The 18,444-nt window shown below is 45.1% G+C and overlaps 1 protein-coding gene across 1 annotated transcript in view; it reads left to right on the forward strand.

Moving 5' to 3' along the window:
• Positions 1-7,295: 7,295 nt before the first annotated feature.
• The window catches only part of TTC9 (tetratricopeptide repeat domain 9), a 29,145-nt gene continuing 17,996 nt past the window's right edge, over positions 7,296-18,444 (forward strand). Inside the window, exon 1 of the mRNA XM_061347138.1 lies at positions 7,296-7,680. Within this exon, the coding sequence (XP_061203122.1) occupies positions 7,311-7,680 (370 nt within the window). The 5' untranslated portion in view covers positions 7,296-7,310. The remainder of the gene's footprint in view (positions 7,681-18,444) is intronic.

The raw sequence follows: 18,444 nt of genomic DNA on the forward strand, positions 1-18,444 counted from the left end.
GACCTTAAAGATCTTCAGTTTCCACTGCAGCTTACACTTGAGTGGTTTTACTCAAGCACTTCTTTAGATACAAGAATCCCTATGCTCACAAATGGATCTGCCTCTAGGATGAAGTGAGCCATCTGCTTAGCTGTGCACTGCAGCACCTTCAGTATGTTGGGAGAGAAAAGCAAGCAGAATAACTATATCCAACTGGAAGAGCAAGTATTAATGCACTTACACTGAAATTTGACCCACACCCTGCAGCTCACACTTCAAACTCAATAACAGCACAAGCGTATTAAAGGTCAGGAGCATAAAACACCTTCATCTCACCTCTCTTCCAAAGATAGCATAGCTAACTGAGCTGCAGGGCCTGCCAGTCTGCCGACAGAGTGGCTAAGTACTCTGTTAGGGAAGAATGCCATTTACTGCATCATCAGGCACACTTGTGAAATAGCCTGTTTCTCATTGGAGGCCACTGATCACCATCTACAACTTACAGGGAGTTTTGAGACAAGACAGGAAAATGGTAGAAACTTTCCCTTTGACATCAGCCCAGTCATGTACATCTTGCACAGCAAGAGCCTCCCCAGAGGCCAGGGTTTGGTACCCATAAGGCATGACTACCTTGGTAAGCATTGAGTCTTCACCTTAGCAAAGATGGATCCATGACATATAAGACAACAAAAACGTATGCTACACTTGAGACAATTCATGTAAGCCCTGGTCTTCAGACTTTGTCAAACTGGGAACTTCCCAGACAACTCTGCTTGTTGCAGGGTCTTAACTCCTTTGCACATCACTGGAACAAATATTAAAAAAAACAGCCACTTCTCTAACAGGTCTGCTTGCTCTGTAAAATGGGCGCTCAGTTTTCCTCTTGCAGTTCAGCTGTAAGAAGGATTGGGAATAGCTGTGCCTCGCACTATCTGGCTGTTGCACAAAGCAAGCAATTAGAAGCACAAGTGTCCCCATTTGCTCCCACGCTTCATTTTTAGACTCATAAACACAGACTGAGCTACAAAACTGAGAGAGAGAGATGTTTTTTTGAGCTTAGGGGTAGTTAGATGCACATTTGATGTGTGTCTGTATGTTACCATGGAAGAATTCAGCTGAATGAGAGTTACAGCCATATATGTGAATTCGACCTAAGGATGCTGGTGTTAGTTATGTAGGTAATGGGCAAGTAATAATAAATATGCACATATCCTGGAGTGCAGTTGCAATCACTGGTTGATCCTGAAGGTGTAAGAACGACATAAAGATTATGTAGCTGTCCTAATATTCACATAAACTGAGCAGGCTTTGCTGCTGGTGGTCACTGGATGGTGTTTCTCAGTTCTGAGTGCCGGCAAGATTTATGGGCAGTGAGTGCATTTTAGGGTTCTTTTTTTATTGTTCAGTAATTCAATTTCCAGTTACACTCGCATGCTGCCTGATTAGACTCAAATGACTTTTTCCACACTCCTGTACAGATCTGGACACCAAGTGTCACCTCTTCAAGCTAAATGATCTTTACTAACCTTGAACTACTTGCCATTAGCCCAGGCAGTAAGAGGATGCTAGACAGGAGCAGCCCTGCAGTAACTGCTTCTGTGCAGTCTCTTATTCCCCTCTAATGCAGCATAATATGCAGTCTTTCACTGTTAGAGGAGCGAGTGTCTTCATCTTCACAAAGGGTCAAAACAGGCACCCTGCCAGACATGGTGGAGTGGATGATGCACAGTAACTTGAGCCCATACTGCCATGAAAAGCATTAAGCACTTCTGCAGGTCTCCCTGGGGCAGCAGTAACTGGGACGATGGAGTGAGGGTCTGCTTCCTCAGGGTCTTGCTAAAAGCATTGTTCTCAATTCAGACCTAGGTCATAGATAACTCAAAACCCTCACACCATGCTCCTTTGCCTGGTGTAGATGTGCCTTCAGAATTAGGACAGCCTTGGATGCTGGTAGATAAGATAGAGGGAAAATGAGGGCTGAAAGATAGAGTGCTTACTTTGCAGTCCTCAATATCTGCCTGAAAAGAAAGGTGGGTGTTTTTTTTTCCCAAATCTACTCTTTACACACACAACAGAGGAATCAACCTTGCTGCTCTTCAGTCCAGCCTGAGTAAAGTGCAAAAGCTTTCCCAGAACACTGGGATTTACCTCAGATACTATAAGTGCAGCCTGCAGAAGGACTGTCAACAACTGATTCTATGAGATTAAAAGTGTTTCTCAAATTTATTGGCAACATTCCTTCCCAGTGTGACCATTCTGCAAATCGAAGTACTCATTTTTAATTAAAGTGCAAAAAGAAACACTGAGAATCACAGAATGTTTGGAAAGGACCTTAGGATCATCTAGTTCCACCCCCCCTGCAACAGGCAGGGATACTTCCCAAGAGACCAGGTTGCTTAAGACACTGTCTAACCTGAATAAGTTGTTTTGATTTGGCCTGTCCTGAATCCCTTAGCCTCCATGGCTTAGCCTCTTAGTTAGCAATTTGTTACTGTCTTTATGAAAAGGGTAGAAAGAAACCAGTATGCTAAACCTAGATTTTTTAACAGTCCTTTTAATCTCAAACAGCTCTTCTGTTTAACCATCTACCTCTTAATATTCCTGAACAGTAAACACTTCTGTGAGAAAGATGCTGCTCATACACGCATCCTAGGAATGGATTGCTATGGAGGCACTCTTATTTGCCTGCAAATACTTCTGTTGACTGTTCTTCCTTTATTGTATGCTACTCTTGGGAAATTCACTGTAGTCCAGATTAACTGTTCTTAACCAGGCAATCATCAGGCTTCAAACAGCTCAGCAGGATCAACTGACTGATGACACAACCCAAACATGGAAGAAAACATATGCACAGTAAGTGTGTTGCATTTGATGAACACTCATAAACAAAGGATCTGTTGTGCTAAAAGGAATTGTTGACTGCAACAAATTATACGGAGAGATCAAAGGAATTTGTCTGAAGGTAACAAATTTTTGTTGGATATGATGTTATTTCCTTTTCTTCTCTTCCTTGGTTATAACTACGTAAGGCAATCTCCAAAGCAAAGGATTTCAAACGCTTCTCTGCTTTTGTGTTCCCAGGTTTTGCAGAAGCTCTGTTTGTCTTTTCCTTGTGCATAGACAAAAGGCTATAGTGCAGAGCTTTACATATGATTTGGAAATAAATAATGGATGATTGACTAACCTGGTGACAAACTGCAGCAGCAGCAGCTGTGTGTGCTGGAAGTTGGCTGCAGCTTGGGAATTCTGCAGCTAAGCGGAGGCGGTGAGTGGTCTCTTCTCCTGTTCACAAAGGCTTGACACCATTTTCACCACAATCTGGTTCTGGCCCATTCAGAAAAGGGTGAAGCTTGCATTTTGCCCCCTGTGCTCATGAAGGGCTTGGTGAAACAAGTCTCACATGGCCAACAGTCCTATCAATGCCAATAAATGCACAAGGAGAACTGGAGTGAGGCCTGAAAGGCTACACTGCTTTCCAAATTGATATCTGGTTTTGAATGTTTATAGACCTGAGTCCTCATTGTGGCCCTTAGAGTTTCAATTTATAAAAAATCTCACCCAGCAGCATAAATGCTACAGCAAATTCACATCCAGCTAGAAAAATGCATTGCCAGAGCCCAGGTGCTCAGCCTCCTCAGCTCTCCTCAGATGCTTTTCCAGTTTCTTTAGAGCACTGTCCTGCAATGGGATGAATCTGTCCTGAAATATGTGAAATCTGTCCTATCTGCCTGTAACTTAATCATCCTCTCAGGTAGACAGAAACAATCGCATCTGGAGTCTGAAGATCTCACAGCTCTGTCTCCAGTACCTTTCTCAATATTTACAGTTTCACCCAAGAATACATCTCCCAGACATGAACAGGACCCTGGAAAGATGATTTTCTTCAGGTAACCTCTGAGCAGAAAGTTATGGGTTAGTGAGTCACAGATCCTAAAATATCCCTATGAGGCATGTGACCACTGCATAATCATCATCATAATAATAATAGTAATTGAGCAATGCAAGTGTACATTTTTGGAATGTGCTCAGGAAATCTCAGTGCAGAAGAGGAGACAGGTACACCCAGGCAGTTTTAGATGCTCAGGGCACCTGGTCACATCCAGACAGATCGGCACACCCTATCTACTACAGAATGAGCCAGGCAAACACCTTCTTCCGTGGCTAAAACCCCCTCACTGTTGGACAAAAGACAGGCATGACAGCTAATACTGACCAATACCACGACTTCACCTCATGACATACAGATAATGACTGCAAACTGGCTTTATTTTATCTGAATATGTGCCTTATTTCACAGTACAGTCTATCTATACAATATATAAAACTATTCTTTGTGATGCTTTCTGACAGGTTCCTGACAGGTTTTCAAGCTGGGTCCTAGGCAGCTGAAAGTTAGATCTGGACATCACATCAAGGAGATAGTTTCTCATGGTTTCCCTCCAGCACCATGTTTCCCTTGAAAAAGAAACAAAAGCAGTCCCTTACAAGAACAGTCAATGTGGTGACCTATGACTAACGTGGTGATGTATTTAGTACACCCAACACATTACTTAGCTCCTCTCTATGAGGAAGGAGCTGATGGGCTAAACTGACCCTTGCCAGTCATCCTGCACAAATATTATGGCAGCTTTAAATTCTCTGGTTGAGAGATGCTGCTTTCAGCTGAGGGATACTATGTTGGTATCAACATAGAGACTAAGTTGGCCAACAAACAGCAATCATTCCAACACTTCTGTCGTCATCTATTTTGGGATTTACACAGTTATGACATTCCTCTTCATGTTCACCAGCAATCTGTCAGGAAGAGAGCTTGGACATTTCTGAAAGAACTAAAAGATGGAAAACTCTTTTGGGTGCTTAGGCAGCTTTCGTGACTAAGCCGCAGTTTATTATGTTCAGTATAGTTCGTAACGGAGGAGCACCCAGTTTTGTCAATATTTTGTGACCTTCTCTGACTGTATCTGCACCCAAATTGGCAGTGACCACTGCCAGACTCTTCTGTAAGAAACCTTCAGCTTTGCATAGCTTGTTTCAAACATCCACTATTGACTAGTAACCAAATAAATCTCCAAGATTTCCTGAAGGGTAATGCATTGGGGGGGGGAGGGGGGCGTAGGGGGGGAAGATTGAGAGAGAAGGAAAAGTCATCGATGTCTCAGTGCCTCCTTTACCATACATAGAATCATACAATCATAGAACAGTTTGGGTTGGAAGGGACTTTCAAAGGTCATCCAGTCTAACCCTCCTGCAATGAGCAGGTGTCTAGATCAGGTTGCTCAGAACCACATACAGCCTGGACTTGAATGTCCCCAGGGATGGGGCATCCACCACCACTCTGGGCAACAATGTATGTCCGTGTGCTTAGACAAACTCAGAAGGAGGGAAGCAATGTTTACTCCCTATGTCACTTTGCCATACCGCCTTCCAAGAAGCCAGTCCTTTGATTGCTTTCACAGCTACTCAGATCTGAGGAATTAAACCTGTGTCAATCTCCTTTCCTCTGGCAAAGTCAGTGATCCAGCACAAGAGACATGCATTGTCCTTGTGAATTCTCCGAACAGCAATCAATAATGGTATGACGAAACCTCTGAGGTGACTTAAACATACTTTGTGCAATATGACTAGCAGACAGATTAAAGAATGACCCAGAAGGAATTTTCCTTCCTTAATTTTCAGGTCCCACACATCAGATCTACTCTAGCAACTGTGACTAATACCCACCAGCAGCACACCCACCTCCCAGGATTTCCTGATTCTAGATCACACATAATTTGAGGAAAATTTGCAAGTAACTTGTCTTATTCTTGGCTTGAGGTACCTGAAAATGCTGAGCACCCATTTCCGTGCAGATTTTGAGAAGATGTGTTTCATAGGACACCTGGAAATCAAAGTTCTTGAAATCATGTAATCATTGCTGAATGTCTTAGCTCTAATTTCTCTCACGCAAGGATTTCCAAAATTATACTTTTATTGCAAGTGTGATGCTATTTGCTTCTCCTTGAGGCTGTCTCTTAGGTTCAAGTGAGTACATGTATGCCTGTATCACACCATGACCGCAACTTCAGCAAGGTCTAGAAACCTAGCAGCAGTGGACTGACGTTGGTGGATAAAGTCCATGCTCTTAGCCCTGCTGACAAGGAATTCTCCAGGCATCAGTTCCAGACCTGCATTAACACCTTCACACGGAGCTGTGTCGCACAGCTATCCCAGTCTGCCCGGCACTGCACCACCACATGCCATCGCACTAGGCTGGACATACCTCATAGAGAAACTCCATTTTAAAATGTCCTCCTGATTGCAGAGGGAAGCTTGAATGCACTGTACCACAGCTGCAGCTTTGCCATGTAAGAGTGACGTGTAATGAAGAGATGCCTCACAATATAGTGTTGAGAAAAAAACCTCATTATATTTTCATCCATCCTCTAATTTGTAAGCATGAAGTATGACCTACAAAATATTTTGGATCAACAATGCACCCAAAATACATCTAACTGCTCTAATACACAATGCAGACAAGGTGTTTGGCCTACGAAAGCAATGCCTAGTGCTGCGAGCAGTCCTTCTGCTGTTTGTCTGTGCCAGGTGAGCAACTCCCTACTGGTACCCCCAAACCAGGAAATGCTCCAGGCATCAGCAAGCATCAACCCATTTTTTCGGCAGCACATGGGAAAATCTGATTCGGGAAAATCTGATTCATGAAAATCAAAGTCCTGAGTGGCTGGTGTTGGGGCAGTTGCTGGGCCTTTGCTGCTTCAGAGGACACAGTAGGCTTGTTTGCCCTGCACTTGTTTGCCCTGCAATATGGAGTTCACACACTGCAAAACACCTTGAGGCACTATGAGCAGCTGTAGGTGGTGGATGGCCACTGGTGGGATCCGGGAGAGGAAAGGGATAAGGGAAATTGGGATGAGAAGGGGAATGGAGGAGATGGGATCCCAGCCTGCAGACAGGGACATGGATGCAGCAGGGTGAGGCACCGGGAGGGGAAGAGGCTCGGATACAGGGAGCTGTAGACGTCGGGGTGGGGGAATCTGTGGGTCTGGCCGGTGTGGGAGCAGAGCGGCCAGGCACACACTCGGCACAAGGAGCGGGGCCAGGACACCCCGTTGCCGGGCGGGGGTAGCGGCGGGGCCCGCGGCGGGCGGCTGGTGTCGGGGGCGGGCAGGGGCGGGCGCCCCCGGGGCGGGCTGCGGGGCGGAGGGGAAGGAGGAGCGGCGGCCGCCGGAGGATGGGAGCGGGCGGCGGAGCCGGGCAGCGGCGCGGGGGCAAGGCCGGGAGCGCGGCGGCATCGCCCGCGTAGGGCGGCGTGGGAGCCGGGCGGCGCCGCGGCCATGGAGAGGGCGAGCCCGGCGGCGGGGAAGCTGAACGCCGGCGGCCGCGGGGCGGGCGATGGGCTCGGCCCCGCCGGGGGAGCCCAGCCGCGGGCGGCGGCGGCGGCGGGCAGCGCGGAGCCGGGCGAGCTCATCGGGCGGGCTCTGGATTTCAAGAGCGAAGGGGCGCAGTGCTACAAGGACAAGAAATTCCGGGAGGCCATCGGCAAGTACCACCGCGCCCTCCTGGAGCTCAAGGCTCTGCTGCTGCTGCTGAGCCAGGAGCCGCCCGGGCAGCGCCCTCCCTCCGCTGCCGCCGCTGCCGGGCTCAGCGAGGAGCAGCGGCAGGCGGTGGAGGCCATCGAGGTTGACTGCTACAACAGCCTGGCAGGTCAGCGGGGCCGCGGGGCGAGGGGCGGCGGGGACCCCACACCTTCCCCGGCAGCCCTCCCTTCCCCTCCGCAGAGCAGCGCTGCCTCACTTCTCTGCTCATTTCATCTCCTTTCCTTCCTCTGCCTTCCATTTTCATCGCTGCTCTCACGCCGGGCGCAGAAGGGCTGCCAGTGCCCCTCTCGCTGCCTGCTGCTCCAGGTAGCGCTGGCTGGGTGGGGAGCTCAGGCTCGGCCGCCCCTCACCCTGGGGCTCGGCTCCGGCCCTTCCCCGCTGGCTGGTCCCCGTGCCTTGCCCCGGGCCATAGGTGATGGGGAGGACACGGCGCGGCCGTGGGACGTTCAGACTTAAGAAATTGTGGGTCGTGGGCCGGCCGCGATTGCGGGCTGCTTTTTATCTTCAGCCGAGATGTCCTTCAGTGCCTTCACCGCAGCTCCCGTTCGGGTGTCTGTAATTAACAGTATTACAGGGAGGGAAGACTCCTTTTACCACATCTGATGTAAGGAAGGGGAAGGGTTTGGGCGCCACTGCAATAGCTCCAAATAGTACTAGATATAAAAAGATTTTTTTTCCCCTCTTAGCCATGAAAGTTGAAAGCAAATGTAGTCCTGGCTTCACGCTAGCTGCCAGGCATCACTGTGGTTAGTAGACATTTGATCATCTCTCCCTTTGCTCCCTGCTATCTGTTTAGAACAAGTGCTGCAGGAAGATGGAGGGGAGCAGTGGGGGGGTTAACTACTTTGTAGTTGGATTCTGAAGTCCTTACAAAGACAGGACTCCTGTTGACTTCAAGGGTCTTTGCCCAAGCAAGAGCTGCAGGATCAGGGGTTATTTTTGGCCCCTAGCATCTCATGGATTTTTTTCTTTCAAAGCCTGAAAGTATCTCTAAAACAAGAAATCATGCCTAGGTGTGTACAGGGAGGAGAGCGTTCATAACCTGGGCAAGGTGCACAAAATGTCAACCTTAATAAAGCTCTGATGTTTTCCAAAAGGATGACAGATCACTCATTACCCTTTATATCCTTGGAGGAAAAAATGGTGAAAATCAGGATGTTAGTGTGTCAGCAGTCACCATCACTTGGCTTTTGGGCTTCTACACAGAGTTGGTTAGCTTTGTTTCCTGTTGTCTAGTGCAAAAAAAAATAGGTGCAGAATAAAGCAAATGGTTTAAAATACCAAGCCAGCATCTTCTCTTGTCTTAATCCATGCCAATCTGTTGTACTTGATATGTCTTTTGGAATGTAATGGGGGGCACAATTTAGCTCCCTTTCATCATGTTTTCCAATACTGTTCCTTCAAAAGCCTGTTGAAATGGCATGGAGGGAAAGGCAGGTGAGATTCCAAAGCGATACCAGAATGCAAAGCTGTAATTTTGTCTTTTTCCGAATTTCTGTTCATGGGCTTATTAAAATCCGTTATATTTGGTAAGGATCATTTAGTTTGTACAGGGTTGTGCTAAGAGCCTATAATCTTCTGAACAATATAGCTTGGCGAGTTTCTGGGCTTGAAAAAGTACTCACAGGCAGTATCTCTGCTAGATACAAATGAGACATGTTAGGTAGAAGGTAAATGAAGGAGGAGGGATGGGATTTGTTTCTGTGGCACTTTCTGCTGGGTACACAGGTTCCACTTCCTAGGAATGTGTCTGCTCCTGCTGATGAAGTTGTCCTGTGCAATGGTCATTGTCCAGCTCATCTATTTACTGTTCTGGGTGTGTATGGGGATGTGGGTTTTTTTTTGCTGTTGGTTGTATTGGATCTTGTCAGCAGTAGCAGTCAGTGTGAGAAACATGCTCCATCTTTAACGTAGATTGGAACAGATTTTTCCCTAAATTTAACCAGTGTGAACACAGGGGGAGATGAGCATAATTAACCCTGGAGTTGCAAGCAAGTGCTTTTCCTGGGATAACCTCACAGCAGGTCAAGCTGTCACTTTGCACAGGCAGTTGTCACATGTTTTCAGTAGATGGCATGCACCAAGCAGAGAATGGCATTTGTCTCAGAAATGCGTAGCTTCATGTTTGTCTGCTGGGCTGTCTGCAAGCAATGCTGAAGAAATGCCCTGTATGATGGAGAGGGGAGTGTGCAGTTAAGCTGGAACTGCAGTATTGCTACTCCTATCCCAGTCCCAGAGCTCCGATTCTAGCAGGAGCATCCATGAATTCATGTCTGAAGGGAAGAGTGGGGAGGGAGTTTCCCCAGAAATGTTACAATAATTAGTATGTCTTTCTAATGGCAACTTCAAGAGGTGCAGCAGTGGGACTTCATTTTCTAAGTGTGGTGCAGCAGAAGCCACCCATTTCTTCACACAGTGGGCAGGGGCACCAGCGCATACTGTTAGGGTTGAAATCAGTGTTATTTGTTGTGAGCAAAAGTGCTATTTGTCGTGAGCAGGGGTGTTTGCTTCTGAACACTGAATGGGTGCCTAAAGCTGCTTTTAAAATAAATAAATCTGCATAGTGCAGCGAGCATAGCAGCACTACATGTTAATTCTAGAGAAAGCAGTTTTCCCTTAGCTCTGATATGTACCCAGTAGCATTAGCAGCTGCCATCCAAGTGTCCTTGCTATCAAGTTCTCTTAGCACCTCCGCTTACTCTCTAAGCTTAGCATTTAAGAAGCCCACCTTGCTTTTGAACTGTCATTTGTCATGTGGCCACCACACATCCACCTGTCAGAGGTGTTTTGTGTTACTGATACAGATGCGCGCGCGCGCACACACACACACACACACTTGTTTAGAAGCAGCATACCGGTCAGAGGAGGGCATCGACTATATTTAGGTAAATATGCATTTAGCCAAAGAAGTAGGTGAGAAACATGCACCCAAAGGGGATTTGGGGCACTCTCATGGGTCAAGGCTGGGGTTGTTTTTTGTTTTAATCTGACTGATTATATGAGTAAGAACGTGGGCAAACAGTAAACTGTTGTCAGTGCCTGTATTGCCTCGCAGAATGTAAATTTAGGCACAAACCTGCACACAGATTGGCGTTTAGCTCCACTTCTTTTATAGAGCATCTTCAGCAGGCAGTTCTCTTACCGTGAGGTATGGTGGCCAGCTCTTTTCTTTCATTGGAGCCCCACAGCGTTTGGTGTGTTTTGTGAGGTCCTGTCTTGTGGAGCTGAGTGGCACCCCCAAACCTAAACTATTTAGCATATTTCAAAGGATCCCAGATCCTGGGTTTTGAACTCTAATTATTTTATTTTTGGTTTTACATTTTAATTCAGGATTTTCACTGCTTGCCATTGGCAGTACTGCTTGTATTTCTTTTACTAAGCTGCTAGCTAGGCTTCAGTTTAAGCTCCAAGGGTTTTGCCTACCATGTTCTTATATGGGCCTGCTGATAATCCTTCATCTTACCACAAGTGTCTCTGATAAATGTCACCAGAGGCAAGTGCAGCAGCATGGTCAAGGCTCCCAGAAATTGCTAGGGAAGGCAAAGATAAAGCCTACCAGCAGCATAGAGCCTTGCAGAATGAATGCAGGGTTGTAAGGCAAACAGTCCTTTCTTTATGACTCAGTAACTGATGATCTGTGACCTTGAGGAAGTCACTTGACCTCTTTTTCTCTCACTCAGCCCTATTGAAAAATAAAGAACAGGGACCGCAGTCTCATCCTTATGGTGCATTCAACTGGGTTTCCCCAAACATGTTCTTTCTAAAGAAGATGACTGTATAAAAAACGCCTTCAGAAAAGCGACTGGCCAAATATCCCTCAGGTCTTAGTTGCCTTTCTATTCCTACAGTATCTTTGGTCTAGAACAAGCTTAAATACTTTATATAATGCATGCAGGTAGGGATTATTTACCTACTACAAATGCAACCATTACTCTGATGGAACACAATGGTTATTTTATTCCAGCAGTATTGCCTAAAAGTTTACAGGGTCAAAAGGGCTATGTCTGCTCTGCAGAAAAAAACAAGTCCTAGTCATACCAAGGCAGCAAAATGCTAAGAGTAAGCATAGTTTTAACCTTTTCTTATGAGGGAATGTTGCAGTGTGATAAGCAAACCTTTGTTGGTTTTCCTAAGTAGGCAGAAATGCAAGAGCTAATCCTGGGAGGAGAAACAGAACCAGAGGGAGAACTGGGGATCAGGAGTGGTGCTGGGGGATCTGTGTTTCTAATCTTCCTCTTCTGCTCTAACCAGTTGTATTATCTTCACCAGATCTTTCCATTCTTCAAACCTCAGTTTATATGTCTGCATTTATGACTACTTGGGGTTACTGAGCGGCTTTGTTAAAAACATGAATGCAAATAAAATGTGTTTATGTCCCCATTCAGGTGTGTTTAGTGTACTATAGGAGTCTTGGCAGGAGGGCACACATAGCCTGCACAGGGTATTTAAAAGTGTAGCCATGCAAGATGCATCTCAGCCTGGATAATGAGGTTTTTCTACACTGGCAGAAGTGTGCACTGGTACCATTCATTACTATGTGAAGGCCATAGTGACAGTCCCACAAAACATGGCATTTCTAGCACCGTAGGAACCTCCTAAGCACCCCTGATCTCTAGCTCCCAAACATCACCAGTTGCACAGACTTTGGTGAGCAATCTCACTGGGAAATCCAAGTAAAAATACTTATAACACTTAATACAAGCAGAAATGTAACTAAATGTGAGAAAAGCTGGTAAAACTAAAACTTGTCTCCACTGACCACCCACTAGGACTCCTGACAAGGAGCCTCTGCTAAAATCCCGTCTCAGTATATAGCCGTTAACAAGTACAGACTCTACCAGGACATGTGGTGCTGTGGGTGTTAAAGCAGCCTTGGATTGTTGTTTGATGTGAAGGGTTTTTTTTTGCGTTGCATCAACAAAAAACACCCTCTGTAAGGATGCTCTGCAGTGGGAAAGAAAGACAGCAACAAACAGAGCAGGTCTGCACTTTCATGGACTGGGGGGGGGGGTGGGAGTTTCCCAACACTATGGTCAGCCAGAGTGTATGGGAGTATGCTGTTTTACAGGCCTGATGTAATTACTGCTCCTGGTAGGTGACACTGCAGCAGAGAATAAACACAGATAACTATGTGTGGGTTTTTTAGTGATAGGCCCAAACCCTGACGTACTTAAGAAAAAAGTGGGATTTGAAGAGCCATTGTCAAGAGCTATTCTTTAGAAATACTCAATATTTACCTACTATTCCCTTTTATTTTGGAGATCAAAATTCTCTCTGTTGAGGGATTTTCTTGTACATTGAGAGGATAGGTTGGAAATACATCCAGATACTAGGGGAGGAGGAGGGATGAAGAGAAAGGATGTCAAGTTGCCACCGAACTTGTTTTAAGTGATACATGTCTGATAACGTCCCTCTTATGGAGTCAGGAGATGTGTTTTCCTCTATATACACCACTATTCTTCCCAAGCTTCTTCAAAACTTGAGGCTCTGGTGGGGTTTTTCTGCAGCCACTTCTACCACATGTTAAATCCCCTTTGCATGAGGAGAGCCTGTTCCAGCTGACCTTGTCACCATTTGCCTGAAACAAAACACAGTACTGAGAAGGTACAGATCTGCTGGCCAGACTGCTGCAAGGAGCTGCAGTCTGGGTGAGCTGAGATCCACCCAAGTCTAGCTACAGCTTACCATGGGGGCTGAAGCAGGAGATACCAAAAATCACAAGGCTTCTTCAAGACCAGACTGGTGGTTAATTTGTTTATCTCAAGAGTACTGGTTGTTCTCCACCTTGAGAACAGTGATATGTTTTCTCAGAGTTCTGTAGCAGCACATGCTGCCAGCTTTGCTCCATCCTCTTCTGAAATGCTGTCCTAGAGTGTCCTCCAGCGAAAGTCCACAATGAATCACAGGCTCTTACACAGGTTTCCATCAGTGTTATGCTGAAGATGGTTCAGCTGATTCAAAAAAACAAAACCAAAGCTGGTTCCTAGTCTGTTGTGAAATGCACTCATGAGTTTCATGGTTACCTCCTTTCCTGGGAGCTGGACCACCTCTTCATGGTTCAGCACATGGAGCATCCTTCTGCTCTTCCTGTTCAATTGGCCTCAGACCCAGGAATTTCTAACCCAACTCCAGACCTGTTTTCTCTGGCCTTTCTCCTAGAACTGCTTCCCAGTTCAGCAGTACATCTCCAGTTTCTCATCAGTGTCCTCTGAGCAGGGCAACTGGTGCTCCGAGAATGAAGGGCCATCAGAAGTTTTCACATTAGGATTTTAGGATGAGATCTAATGCATGCCTGTTAAAGAAGCTGCTGTGAGGAAAGAAACACTAAAGTAAACAGTATAAATAAAAGGGGAGGTCTAAATGTTGCCAGGTCCCGGTTTCTTCTTGACATTGTGCCATCTCACAGAAAACAACAAACAAAAGACTATGAGACTGAGGAAGCAAAATGAAGAAAGAGAGAAAATACATAATGAAGTTTTGAGAAATTTACTGGCTATTTATATTCTTCCCTTTTATTTCATGGATGAGAAAATTATATAGAAGAAAGATTACTGTTAAAAATCATGTTCCCAGATTACTCAGGCGACCATATAAGTCTAACATAATAGACTAACACAGAGTTAAAAATGCTCCGAAAAAGAGTCAATATTAACTACCATTAACTAGAAAGTTGTTACAAATGGCTGCTCAGGAATCTGTCTCCTTTTGCTCATTCCTGCACTCCATCCTGGATAGGAAACAGCTTAGGACATTGATCGATGAATGCAGGTAAATCTTCTGATGGCATGGAACATTACTATTCTGTTCTCTTTAACAAAGGTTGTACAGTCAGTTTCTGGAAGCTTTGCTGGAATCACTGAAGGTGACTTCAGCTGGAGCATACTCACTTGTGTGAAGCTGGGAGGTGGTGGTAGGACGCTGTTCTTTTACGCTTACCAAGGCAGCTGCGAATGCCTACCATTGAAAGTGGGGTAGGAGCAAATAAGTCCATCTCAGCATAGCCATTTGGAATTTAGGACAGCACTAGAAACAACACTAAGACAATTCATAGAAATTAATTGGGTACAGTCACGTTTTCTCTCCATGATAACCCAATGTAGAAGTGACAGCTGGGAGCTATGATATTTAGCTGTCATAGTTTGATGTGCCAGACCTCATCTGTTACTATCCATAGGCAATAGCTAATGTCACGCTCTTAACTTCAAAATCCACTCCATTCTCCCCACTCTCCAAAATTCTTGACACAACATCACCCTGAGGCTCATAGGCTGGATAGCACCATCTGCTTCTCCTTGGCTTTGTCCCATGTACCCTCTTCTCCCATCATATTTCTCAGCTCAGGAGGCAAGGCTTCTTATGCAGTCTGTGCCCTTACCCTTTGGATTCCTGTACTTCAGTTGCAATGCACTTAGTTAGACTTTCTGACCTCCCAGAATTTTGTCCCTTTACAGACTTCCCCCATTTCTTCTTCCAGTGAGGTTCTCTCATCCCCTTTGTTCTCCTACTCTGTGCCACAGCACCTTGTTGTGCCTGATTATTTTGAGCTGATTTTACCTGCAGTATATTAGTGCAGGTTGGACCTTCTCTCTCTTCCTGGTTCTCCGCAAGGCCCATCTCTGGCTGTGACACCTGCAGGAAGCCAGTCTGTTGGTGTTGCTTTCCTGTTTATGTATAACAAGGAGGAGCACCTCTCTAAAACAGCGTGTACATGTTCAAGCATGTGACTGTATTCCCTATCTTCACATCCTCTGTCAGTCATCTTGATAAAATTATCAAATTCTCCTATTAGGGGCATGAATTTTAACACTTGCTTGTCCTATGTAGCCATGATCACGGCTTTGCCCATCACAACACCACATACTAATCCTGAAAGCCATGTGTAAGTCACCATCCCTAAATCGTTCAGCAATAGCCTCCCAACAGGAACTGAGGGGTGGGAAACAAACAATCTCATGCTGTTTGTACCTCTAGCAGTTATGGATCTGTTTGCCAAAGAACCCAGGATTGCTTGATAAGTCCCAAGTCCCGGGCTCCTGACTATCATGACTTCTCCATCCTATTCACTTATATGTACCGTCAACAAGGCAGGAACTGCAACTCTGTACATGTCCCTAGGTGGAAAGAACACCTTTCTTACACTGCCACGTAAGCCTTTCAGGGTGCAGGACACTGATTATTCATTGCAAGGCTACAACATTTTTCCTTCTCCAACATATCCATGTTTGACAGGTCAAATCTCTGCCATTCTAAAGCAGATTTTTCTAGCCACTGTTCAGTATTCCCTTTCTGTCTTTAGTAGCAGCACTGCCCATTGCACTTACTTGCTGCCAGTTTAGGGGGCTGTCATGTAGATTGTTCTGCATCGATGGCAACAGCAAGTCCTTTCATAGCAGAGTGGCAGGCAGCAAAACTCTGCTAATCCAGCTGTCGATCTAGTTGCTTGGGAGCTGCTAGAAAGGAGCACCTGGGTCAGCCAGCAAAGAGCCACCAAACTCCCAAATTTTCATTCCAAAGCTCCTGTGATGCCCTGATTACAGCTATCAGTTTTCACACTTCTGGTATTATTCTGGCCTGGCCACATCAGAGACATCTAAACAGCTCATTTCCTACTCACGGAGACTCAAGTGAGCTATGTACCTTGCTGTAAATCACCTTATTGTGTAAAGCAGGACTAATCAGGTAGTGGTGGAAATGTGCTACCCATCTGATGCATCTGTGAGGCTTAGCCTCATTTCAGGTCAGCCCAGTTGGATGCTGCTTATCCTAAGTCTTTTCCAACTGGAAAGACTTAACTCTCGACTATGGGCAGCAGAGCTGTTTACTGCTACCTGAAGCAGATGGAGAGCAGAATACAAAACAAGCAGTGGGGTATCCTTCCCACGTTCCCCAGTATAGTGAGTGGGAGAGGAAATTTACTCCTAGAAGCAAATTGAAAACAGAGGAAGTGTCTGGGACTCAGCATTTATGTCAGACCTTTAGTGCTTCCTTTGGCTATTCCTGGGCTGACATGTGGGCTGTGCTACCCCTACAGCTGGCATCTAATCCACAAATTCACCCTGATATGAAAAGCATCTTTATGATATAAAGAAAGATCTTTCAACCAGCTGCAGGGAAGAAGCTGTGAGAATTCACCTTCTGGCTCAACTCTTGCTCCTAGAGAGGGAGAGGGCAGAATTATATTTTATCCACTCTTTCAGAGAACAAATCCATGGAATGACAGTAGCCTTTCCCAAACAGGAGCTGCCTGGGAAGGCCATCACCTTACCCAGTTGATCTTGCAAAAGTAGAAGGATAAGGGAAGGGGTCTTGTTATGATGCTCTGGAAAGCCATCGTAAGTCAGCCCTAGCCTTTGTTCTGCAAAGGCACCTTTTTTCTTGTGTAGTGTTCCAAAAAGAATCAAATCAGAATCTCTGCTCAATGCCTGTGGCAACGATTCTCTCATCAAACAGCATGATGCAAAGTTAAGCCTCAACTCCTTTAGTCACCATATTTTTTAATACTACCATAATTCAAATCCTAGATTACTATCCTCTTAAATGCTTTACAGTGATTAATTGCTTAAGACATGATAGTGCATTCATGTTGCAAGGAAACCAGAACAGCACAAGATACTGTGCTATAGATACCTATATTGGAAGTACAAAGAAAATGCTTTCATTTTCCTTTTTACATCCTCTATTGTGACAGAGCTCAAACTGAGGCAGCTTAGGAGCTTTGCTCGTATGTGGTGGTGGAGGTAAATTAAATTAATAGATTAATACAAAATAATTTTTAAAACTCAGGGCTGATTAACTTGAGAGTACAGTGCCAGAAGGTGTCATGGCATTAAAGAACCTAATAAGGTTAGAAAAGAAGGCTTAGACACATAACTAATCAGAACATTCACTGCTGTATTAGACAGGATAAGAACTGTAAAGCAAATATTATATTTTCATGCTTGATAACCACTGCTAACTGGTTTGGATTTAAGAATAAACTTCTCTGGGATTTTCATTTCCACGGCCATGTCATATAAATGACTCAGTCATCCTGTGATCAGCAAGCATATTCACATCCTTTTCCTCTTTGGTTGTTTCCAGCTCATGAGTTCACAATCTAGCAGAAAGTCTTAGTAGTCCCAAAAAGCATGGTCTTAAATTTGGTTTACCAGCTTCCATCCCAGGTAAATTTACTGCTGTGTACTAGGTGATGTGGTTCTTTTTTTGTCACATTTTTGTTCTTGTCCCTTTTGACAGTACCTTCCAACTTCACAGTCAGTAGGACACCCCTACTTTTACATTGGGGTATTAACAACAAGCTCAATTCTGAATTTAATTCCTGAGGTATTCTACTAGTGGTCTTACCAATATGCTTGTAAGGGCAACCCATTTCAGCTTCTTTAGCCACCACATAATATGCTGGTTTTTCATCTTCCCTAGCTGAACTGTAAAGGCACAGTCAAGAGAGGGAATTTTATTAGTGGCCTGATTCAATGCAATGATTCTAGTGTTCCTGGTGCCTGGAAACAAGCTCTCTGCTTGGGGTGGAAGTTACCCTCCGTGTACTCCAAATCACACGTGGGTGCTGCCTAAAATTCTTGCACAACAGCAATGCATTGCACAGACATGGTTTATGATGGGTTTGTGAATGACCAGAGATCTTTACCTGAAGCACTTTACCACAGTTTATATTAAAGAGAAGACATCTTATTAAAGGATTGGCTTTTGCTCCTGCACAGTTAAACCCCTGACTTTTTCAAGAAAATAATATACTGAATCATCCCTCTGGTTTTTAGTTTATTCATTTTCAGCCTGATCTCCAAAGGAAATTAGTCATGACAAGTCTGTTTCCTGTGGCCTGTCAGTCCTCCTCTCAATAACTTTCAAACCT

Source organism: Neopsephotus bourkii, unplaced genomic scaffold (assembly GCF_033783945.1).
Source record: "Neopsephotus bourkii isolate Nb327-2 ecotype Australia unplaced genomic scaffold, CSIRO-AGI_Nbou_v1 NB_301, whole genome shotgun sequence".
Taxonomy (NCBI): domain Eukaryota; kingdom Metazoa; phylum Chordata; class Aves; order Psittaciformes; family Psittacidae; genus Neopsephotus; species Neopsephotus bourkii.